The sequence below is a fragment of the Psammomys obesus genome, unplaced genomic scaffold (assembly GCF_907164565.1).
Source record: "Psammomys obesus unplaced genomic scaffold, mPsaObe1.curated_primary_1811, whole genome shotgun sequence".
NCBI classification, from domain to species: Eukaryota; Metazoa; Chordata; class Mammalia; order Rodentia; family Muridae; genus Psammomys; species Psammomys obesus.
Window position 1 is genome coordinate 10,759,966 of NW_026596234.1, and position 9,807 is coordinate 10,769,772.

Here is a 9,807-nt window from a genome sequence, read left to right on the forward strand (position 1 = left end):
GGTCTCATAGCAAGATTGAGGACCAGCCTGGTATGCTTGAGACTCTTTCTCAAAAGATCAAAAAGGAATAAAGTAAGCGTCCAAGACCCATGAAAGCCAAAACTTGCTCAGCAGCCTGACGCCTAGAGCCTTGTTCCCAGCCTGACAAGGAACTGTAGCCCTGAGAAGCATACACTGTAAAGTAGTTTCCTTGGGGTAGGTGTACCCTTTTGTGCTCTGTGTCAGGGTGCTTAATTCAGGACTGCTGTTATGGCAAAGGAGTAGAATAGATTTCTCTGGGGAATCTGACCAGATCAGTGAAAGACCTGAAGCTAACAAGACAGTGGGCCTTTGAACCACAGTACCTAGCCAGAACACCCTCCCATGTGACCTCATGTCCACACCCTAACAGCTGCCTGACTTCCCACTCTAATGCTTAGCAACCCCTGCTACTGAATAGATAAGTAAACACGGAACAGAGAAGGGAACACTAGCCACCCAGGTGATACTTTACCCTGAACATGCCAGAAACAGAGAGCATTGATTTTCCAGTCTTGAAAGGCCCACGGAATGGCCACCAGGGTCAGAAATAGATTCCCAGCAAGGCAAAGCCATTGGCAATTCCTGCACACAGGGCAAGCTCTTCTACTTTCAAAAAGTAGTTACTGGCCACCAGCAGAGACCAGATGTTTGAACAGCACAGGCCACCTTCAGCACCACAGTCTAGAGGGCAGTGGACAGTTGTAAATGAGAAGTTACCTACAGTGCTGTAGCTCACCCACCATGAACCAAGTGAGAGAGTACAGACACCATCAGATACACTAAATCATATACTTTCAAAATCATATACTTTCTACCCTGCCCCCTTCCTTTTGGCTTTTCCAGAAAGGGTTTTTTCTATGTAGGCCTGACTGTCCTGGAGCTCACTCTATAGACCAGGCTGGCCTCGAACTCAGAGATTCCCATGTTGGAATTAAAGTACTGGAATTAAAGGTGTGTGCCACCACTGTCAGGTTCTTCCACCTGTCTTTTTTAATATTTATTTTGTATTTTTGAATGTTTTGCTTGCATGTGTGTCTGTGTGCCATGTTTGTGCCTTTTTTCATTTGAAGGAAAGGAAAGGAAAGGAAAGAGGAAAGGAAAGGGGAAAGGAAAGGAAAGGAAAAAGGAAAGGAAAGGAAGGAAAGGACTGCTCTTAGGTATGATGGAGGAGAAAGTTTATTATAGGAATGTGGGAGAGCATAGCCAGAGGCAGATACATCTGGGAGAGGCCAGAGTAGTCATGACCCAGAGCCGTGTGGGGAGAGGGGGAGAGGAGAACCAAGTACAGCAGCCAGGAGGCCAAAGGTACAAAAGGAGAGTAACAAATATCTGAGTTATCTAGGAAGAACCTCTGGAGGAAGAGCAGCCCAGGCCCTGGGCTGGAGACTTCAGTGAAGAGGATGGGTTTTGCCAGCCATATTCTGTAACATGTAGGGACTGAGGGATGCTGGGAGAACCTGGAGGCCAGGTTTGCTTTGATATGCTAAATAGGTACCTTAGGTGCTTGTCCAGAGTTTGAAACTGAACAGTATCCACAGATGCTAGAAGAGTACTTTTGCTCCCTGAGACCCAAGTTACAGATGATTATGGGCTGTGGGTGTTGGGAACGGAATTTGAGTCCTCTGCAAGAATAGAGTGCTCCAACCACTGAGCAATCTCTCCAGCCCCCTTCCCCTTTAGGAGGCTATGGGAGTTCCTGCTCCATAGTGAATGAGAAGAAACTAGAACTTTCAAAAATTAGGTTCATCAGTGGCCTGTTCTTTAATCACCTCCCCCTGAGGGGGGTGGGGAGCAGCCTTACCAGGCCACAGAGGAAGACAATGCAGCCATTCCTGATGAGACCTGATAGACTAGGATCAGATGGAAGGGGAGGAGGGCCTCCTCTATCAGTGGACTCGGGGAGGGGCATGTGTGGAGAAGAGGGAGGGAAAGTGGGATTGGGAGGGAATGAGGGAGGGGACTACACTTTGGGATACAAAGTGAATAAACTGTAATTAATATAAAATAGATAAATTTTAAAAAAAGAGTAGTAAAAGGAAAAAAAAATTAGGTTCAGTCCTGCATATGGGATAAAGGCTATCCTGAGGCACTGGTGAAAGGTTGGGGGGGCGGGGGAGGGCCACCCTTCTCTGGGAGGCAGTATAGAGGGAGGGCACGATGCTAATCAAGAACAATTCCATGTAAAACCAAGGTAACAGAAGATGAGAATGGCTCCAATAGCATCACCTTCCACACTCCTCAACGATGACTGATGTTCCTGGCATCTTCACATTTACACTGAACATTGCCCTAAAGTCCAGTTATGGCAATTGGAAATTTAGGACAGGAAAAGTCAAGGCATGAGGCTGGCCTACCTCATCTAGGGTGAATCCTTGGAGGTGGTGACCAGAAGCAGGTCAGCAGGGTAAGCAGCTTGGCTGTGAACGGGTGCCAATGGCAAGCTGCTCAGAGGTCGGAAGTGCTGGTAGAGTAAGAGGTGGGGGTCTGTACTGCTTATACTTCATCTGGTTCCCACTGGCTGTAAACTGGGTAAACTGTAAGCAGAAGCCCACAGCGCCAATTTAAGTGGGAAGGAAGTCGTTATGGCAGTCCTCTCTACTTCCTTCCTGTAAATGGCTTCATATTTTCAGCTTCAGCCCTGAGCCCCCTGCCCCCACAAGCTACAGAGCACTTCTGAGGGGCTGGAGGAGTCAGCACAGCAGTGCCCACCTGCGCTGCCTTTCTCTTCCCTCCTAGATTATCCTCTGGACTTGAACCACAGTGAAGCCTTTCCTCCAACCACGACGTTTCTTCCTGAAGATTTCACCTATTTTGCCAACCACCCTTGCCCGGAGAGGCTCCCTTCCATGAGTAAGTAGATTCAGCTTGGCTCTGCTGCCTCAGCACAGCTGTCTGGTTAATGTGGAAGGGAGAGTGTGACCAGTTGGCCTGCCCGCCTGCCTGCCTGCCTCTGTGGATAACGAAACTGTTCCTAGCCCTGGAGTTGAGGCTGTAGGAATTCCTTGTGCCCCAGCTCTTCAGCAGCACCACCTGCTGCTGGTGACCCACATTCTTGGTGGTGCTGTGTTCTGCCCTTTGTCATGACCCTTATAGAGTGTGTCCTGGAGGAAGATCTGGCCATTGGCTTTGGTTATGACAGGGTTGATGCAAAAGACCTCTCTGCCCACCTTTCTTTCTTCTCTGTCATACTGTATTCTCACTTGTTCCCTTCCCCCTCTGCTCACCCCTTACTGGCTAGTTGCTGGAAGTTATTTTCTTAACAAAATGCTGGTTTAAAAAAATTTAAACCATGTGTGGTGACCATGCCTTTAATCCCAGCAATAGTACTCCTAGCTGTCTTAGAACTCACTATGTAGACCAAACTGGCCCTGAACTCACAAAGATCCTCTTGCCTCTGCCTCCCAAGTGCTAGAATCAATGCCTGGCTTCTGTAGCACTTACTGTCATAGTTTCAATTTTGGAGTGTTGTCAGAGATGAGTATTCTGAGTTTGGGTACCTTTAGCCAGAATCCCTACGTACTGGCGGATAAGATGAGACAGACAGCTGGCCTTGCTTCTGAGTGAGCTGGCAGGCCTAAACACTCTTCTGTTCCTCTTCTCCTGTGTTCAGCTGCCACTTCAGAGGCTTTCTGAAGGGCATGCAGTTTATTGAGAAGTGAAATTGGAGCTCCCTATAGCAAGGAGGGGTCTTGAAAAAGAGTTGCCTCACTTCAGTTTCAAAATCTTCATTTCTTTCTCCACTTTGGCAGAAGCAGTTCTCTAAGATGTCTCTTTGGTATACTTCTTTGCCTGTTGGCAATAACACTACAGGGCGGAGAGCTGGAAAGCAGCTGGGAAACTCTAATTGTTTCTCCTCCCTCTCTGTTCAGAGGGCCCAATAGACATAAACATGAGTGAGATCAGAATGGACGATATTCACGAGCTTTTCTCCAGAGATCCAGCCATCAAGCTTGGAGGCCACTGGAAGCCTTCGGACTGTGTGCCTCGGTGGAAGGTGGGTTATGAGTCAGACCCCAGGTGCTGGGAGCCCATCTGGGATTGCCCGGGTTTGAGAGCTGTGACGACGGGGAACTTGCACCCCGCCTCTCATTTTCGAGAACTGGCTTCCCCAAGGACTCCTGTAGCCATAGAGATTGGCAGCACCCTGATGGTGTCTAGGGGCACTGAACCCCTTTGTTCCCAGGCAGGGTCATTTGTAGGAGGGAGGGCTGGTAGGTTGATGCATTTGTGGGCTGTGTCCCTGCAGAGCAGTGCTTCCTGCCTGGTCTCCCGGCTATTAGAAGATAAGTGGACTGTAGTGCAGTTATCCAGCTGGACACTTAGGCCTCTGTAGGATGACTGTATCAGGAGAGGAGGCAGCAGCTTAAGGCGCCTGCCTTGAGCAGGTGTTTAATAAAGGGCTTGTGTGCTGCTGGCCCTGTGGGGGGAGGGCCATGACACCAGCCAGGGAATAAGCTTGGTGCGGTGGCAGCAGGTGTCCACAGATGCACAGTGTGGAGCAGAGCTTTGTATAGCATTGGAGAACTTTGCTCACTGTGCTTGCACCCTTCTGGAGGGACCTTTGTGCTGGGTCACCATGGGTATATATATGCCTCCTAGAGCTGCAGTCCAGACAGGATCCAGTTAGTTCCAGGCTGGCTTTGCCTGCACAGCTCAGTGTCAGAGGATGTCAAGAACAAGAGAGGGGGCTTCTCATCACTCCCCAGCTGTTGCTCATCCAGGCCTACCCTTCTGTGTAGCAGGGCAGAGAACTAACTGGGTAGGTCAGGCCAGCAGCTAACTGCTATCTCCCTTTCCTGTGATCCACTGCAGGTGGCCATCCTTATCCCCTTCCGGAACCGCCATGAGCACCTCCCAGTCCTCCTGCGACACCTGCTCCCCATGCTTCAGCGCCAGCGCCTGCAGTTCGCCTTCTATGTGGTCGAGCAAGTAAGTGGTCCTTAGTTCCTCTCTCCCTCTTCTGAGCCCTCAGTCTGGAATGGTGCAAATGACACTGACTTCAGTGTGAAGAGCCCAGGGTGGCACTTTCCCAATGAGCTTGGCCCTTCCATATCAATCATTAATCAAGAAAATGCTCTTCAGACTTGCCTACGGGCCAGTCTTAAGGAAGTATTTTCTCCACTAAGAGTCCCTTTTCCTAATTATGCCTAGGTTTGTGTCAAGTTGACAAAGACCAACGAGCACATTCCTTTGTGTCTGTCTTGAGTGTGTGTTCTGTGGTAGTGAACATGTAGTTCAGCTAGGCCATAACTAGTGTAAGCTAGTCTCTACCTGCTACAGAATTCCTAATTCTGTCCCTAGAGTGACTGTTGCAGTGGGACCTTCAGAATAGACAAGCTGAGATGAGCAGATGAGCACACCCTCTTTCACTAGATATGTGTACACTAGATAAGTGTACAGAGTAGATTGGCGACCTGGTAGGGATGGTGATAAGTAACATAGACCTGAGACTTACTAGTGCCTGTCCTGTCCCCTGATATCCTGTGCCTGTGGCTTCTGTCTTCAGCTGCAGCATGGGTTTGTGCAGTGCTCTCTGAAGAAACAAGGCAGAGTTTAGTGGACTCCCTGGACAGCTGTTAACTGAGTAGTGCTGCCCAGACTCTGTGGGCCCAGGGGTCTTTCCATTTGGCTCCTAGGCGCCCCTGTGGTATGCAGTGAAGGGAGGAAGGTCTTTTCTTAAGGACCCTTTGTTCTTTCAGGTTGGTACCCAGCCCTTTAACCGAGCCATGCTTTTCAACGTTGGGTTTCAAGAAGCTATGAAGGACTTGGACTGGGACTGCCTGATCTTTCATGATGTAGATCACATACCTGAGAGCGACCGAAACTACTATGGCTGCGGACAGATGCCCAGGCACTTTGCTACCAAACTGGACAAGTACATGTACTTGTGAGTGCCTCCTGCTCCCTAAGGCCAGTCACAGAGACCACGTGCAGTTCTGTAGCCAGTTGTGTCCGCTGATGGGTGGCCTGCAGAGTTCAGTACAGAGTTGAGCAGTGAGCAGGCCTGGGGCCAAGTGTCACCATCTTGCTCTCTGCGGAAAGTGCGTTAGCAGTGTGACTGTGGGGGTGTGAAGTGGTTGGGTGGTGATGGCCGGTGGTGGTGGTGGAGTAACTGAACACTGATTATGGTTATGGTTGCACAACCCAGTGAGTACACACTGAGTAAATTCTGTGCTGTCACTCACTGCGCAATAAGGTTGTTGCAAACCTGATAGGAGCCTGGGGTGGTGCTCAGTTCTCTTGCCTGGCTGTGTGAGCCTCCAAATTCTGTTCCCAGCATTGCAGGAAAACAAAGACAAATTCATCAGGAAATTCAACTCTAGATCTTTTAATCCAGCTGGTTGTCTTTTCAGGCTTCCCTACACAGAGTTTTTTGGTGGAGTAAGCGGCCTGACTGTAGAACAGTTTCGGAAAATCAATGGCTTTCCTAATGCATTCTGGGGCTGGGGCGGAGAAGATGACGACTTGTGGAACAGGTACACACCCCACTCTCACCCACCCCACCCGCCACCTTGTCTCAGAGAGAGGAGCTATAGTGTGACACTTCGAATCCTCACAGCCACATCGGAACTATGCAGAATAGCCCTTTAGCCCGCTGTCAGTACAAGGCTGATGGGGTGTTCCCCGCCCAAGCACCCTGCTCCACTTTTGCACGCTTCTGCCCAGGTTTTGTCCCTTGTTGAGAAACCAGCACCTCCATAACCTTCCACAGCTGCGTTCTAGGAGCAGCATCTTATTTTCTTTCATGATGGAGATGAATATTGGAAGTCAGATGAATATTTGGAGTTTCAAAAATATAACAAATATTAAACAACAGAAAAACCCTTCTAACTCAAACTAAAAAACATGTATCCCACTAAGGCAACTATTTTCATTATCTCCTTTGACATGTGAAAATAAACTTAAATAACAGCTTAACAATGTTTTAAATAATAATATGGGGCTTGGAGAGATGACTCAGCAGTTAAGAGCACATATTACTTTCCCAGAACACCTAAGTTTGGTTCCCAGGGCAGATACTGGGCAGCTCCCAGCTGTCTGTAACTCCAGCTCCGGAGGATCCAGTGCCCTCTGTAGGCATCACTCACATGCACATATCACACACAGACGTACACACATACACACAATTAAAAATTTAAATAAATTTGAGGCCAGAGAGATGGCTTAGTGGTTTAGAACACTTGCTGCTCTTGCTGAGGACTTGGGTTCTGTTCTCAGCATCCACATGGCAGCTCACAACTGTCTGTTTTACCTCCAGTTCCAAGGGATCCCGTACCCTCTTCTCACCTGCAAGAGCACCAGGCATGCAGAAAGTGCATGTATATACAAGCAGGCAAAATACTCACATACATAAAGTAAAAAAAAAAAAAAAAAAAAAAAAGTTTTCAATACTTAAATGTTAGAAAGAAAGACAGTAACAGCTGGGTGTGATGTTTCCTCAGACCTATAATTTCAGCGCTTGGGAGGCTGTGGAGAAGAGAGTTCTTTGAATTCAAAGCCAGCCTAGGCTACCCACAAGACCCTTCCTTCATAGAACAGGGGAGCGAAGAAGTATGCTTATTGTAAAATTCATATGAGAATAAAAATAAATTGTCCCAGCCTGTGCACCCCAAAACATCATTACCATTTCAGTTTGTCTTTAAAACGTGGTGAGTGAATCACATTAGATGTCTGTGTCAGTGTCTCAGACCTGTCAGTGGCAGTGGCCTCAGTCTCAGGGTAAGCGTCACTGCCGGGGGAGGGAGGGTGATTTGTTAGAGACACAGCGTGTCTTGTGTGGACTATCTGAAACTTACATAGCTTCCTGCTGCCATGTTTGGCCTTCAGTGTTCTTGGGCATGCCAGTGTTGACTTAGCAGATCATCTTGTTTGCACTGGTACTTAGAAAAGGCCTTAGAAATGAATTTGGTCAGAATGCAGTGTGTTAGGGCCCCGGAGCCGTGTTACAGCAATGTTTTCCCATGTTCCCTGTGGCTCTCTGTGCGCTAAGTGCTGACGTTGGTGGAACCTCCGCAAGGAGGGTGGACTGGCTGCCTGGTGACCTCACAGATGTGTCCCTGCAGTGTTGGGGGTCATCTTGGGTGAAGGTCTTTTACCGAAGCTGGTGCTCATCGCTTCTGTGAGGCTAGCTAGCACTGAACTCCAGGGATCAGCTGTCGGCCCCTCTGTCCCCCTGCACAGTGCTGGGGTTATAGCCACACAGCGCTGTGCCCAGCTTTTACATGAGTTCTTGAAGATCCAAATTCCAGTCCTCATGTTTGCATGTTTGGCACTTTACCAACTGAGCTATCTCCCAGCCCCTAGGCCATCATTTTCAATAGCAATTATGTGATCTTGCCTCGGGCAGAAATGCTGGTTAATCTTCTGCTGGTGGGCATTTGATGGGGGTATGCCACCCTTTGTTCACATGTGCAGGTATTTCTCCAGAGAGACACATCGGGACAGGTACTGGGCTGTGCTTCAGGGATGGACACTTTTTTAGCATGCGCCAGTCCTGACTACACACACCCGTACTTAAGAACAGAAAGGGCTGGGAGATAGCTCAGTTGTTAAAGTTTGACCTCTGAAACAATGTTTTTTGTTTTTTTAAAAAAGGCTGAGAGTGGTGATTATATTAGTTACTTTTCTGTTGCTGTGATAAATCACTAAGACTAATAAGTAAGACCAAGGCAACTTAGGAAAAGAAAGAATTGAGAGGATTAGAGTTCATCATGGTGGTCAGCCAGCAGGCATGGGAGCTGGAGCAGGCTGCTGAGAGCCTCAGCCTCAAGCATGCAGTGGAGAGAGAAAACTGGAGATGGCTTTAAATTCCCACAGCCCACTTCCAGGAACTGGCTTCTTCCAGCAAGGCCCCTCCCCCCCTTTTTTTTTTTTTTTTACTTTTATCTGCATTTATTTTATACTGAATGTATTATTCCCGTGCCATCAGCTCTTGTTTCTTCAGTTTCTTCTGAGATTTTTTTTTTCTTCTGTGCAGCCTCCTCTTCTGGCTTTGGAGCAGTTTTTTTCCTTTTCAGTGAGGATCATTTCAGTATGGCAGGGGGAGCTCAGGTATGGGTCAATCCAGCTATGAGCTCTGTAAGTTCGATGGCACATCTTAGGTGCCTTGTTCACCTGGATATGTTCAATGACTAGAGAATCTACACCTAAACCCTTAAGTTCAGCATACTCTCTGCATTTTTAAGCATGTGCAGCAAAAATTCAGCCCTGATTTTTGGCCACCAACCCCACAGTTTGGCCTGGGTACACCTCCCGACTCCCCCATTATGTCACCAGAAGGGCACATATTGCTTCTTTAAAATGACATCTTTCAGATACTTGGTGGCTTTTCCAATATGCATAGGCTTGGTGGCCTGGGCAGTTTCCCGGGTATTCTTAAAATGAACATGAAGATTTGAACCTCTGGATTTGCATGATTTTGTAGGATTTTCAGGGTAGAGAGTAGCAAACCATCTTCACGGATCATTTCTGGCTTTCAGGAAGAGGAAGCTCGAGGGCTGCTGGGAGAATTCTAAGGCCACACCTTTTAAGCCTCCGCACACAGCCCTGCCAGCTGGGGACCAAGTGTTCAAATGCTGAAACCTATGGCATGCATTTCTCGTGAAGCCACCACAGTAGCATACAGTTTCAATCCCAGTCCTCAGGAGACAGAGGCAGGAGGATCTCTGTGAGTTCCAGGTCAGACAGGTCTATATGGGGAGTAAGAGATACACAGTGAGACTGCCCCAAAAATAAATAGATAGATAGATAGATAGATAGATAGATAGATAGATAGATAGATAGATA

General features: G+C 48.1%; 1 protein-coding gene and 1 pseudogene across 1 annotated transcript in view; one reads left to right on the plus strand and one right to left on the minus strand.

The window, feature by feature from the left end:
* B4galt5 (beta-1,4-galactosyltransferase 5) overlaps positions 1-9,807 on the plus strand; it is a 50,710-nt gene that overhangs the window by 36,962 nt on the left and 3,941 nt on the right. The window contains exons 3-7 of the mRNA XM_055596115.1: positions 2,758-2,871; positions 3,891-4,015; positions 4,834-4,950; positions 5,721-5,908; positions 6,375-6,497. Coding sequence (XP_055452090.1) covers positions 2,758-2,871; positions 3,891-4,015; positions 4,834-4,950; positions 5,721-5,908; positions 6,375-6,497 — 667 coding nt within the window. The remainder of the gene's footprint in view (positions 1-2,757; positions 2,872-3,890; positions 4,016-4,833; positions 4,951-5,720; positions 5,909-6,374; positions 6,498-9,807) is intronic.
* Positions 8,914-9,516, minus strand: LOC129668223 (60S ribosomal protein L17-like; annotated as a pseudogene).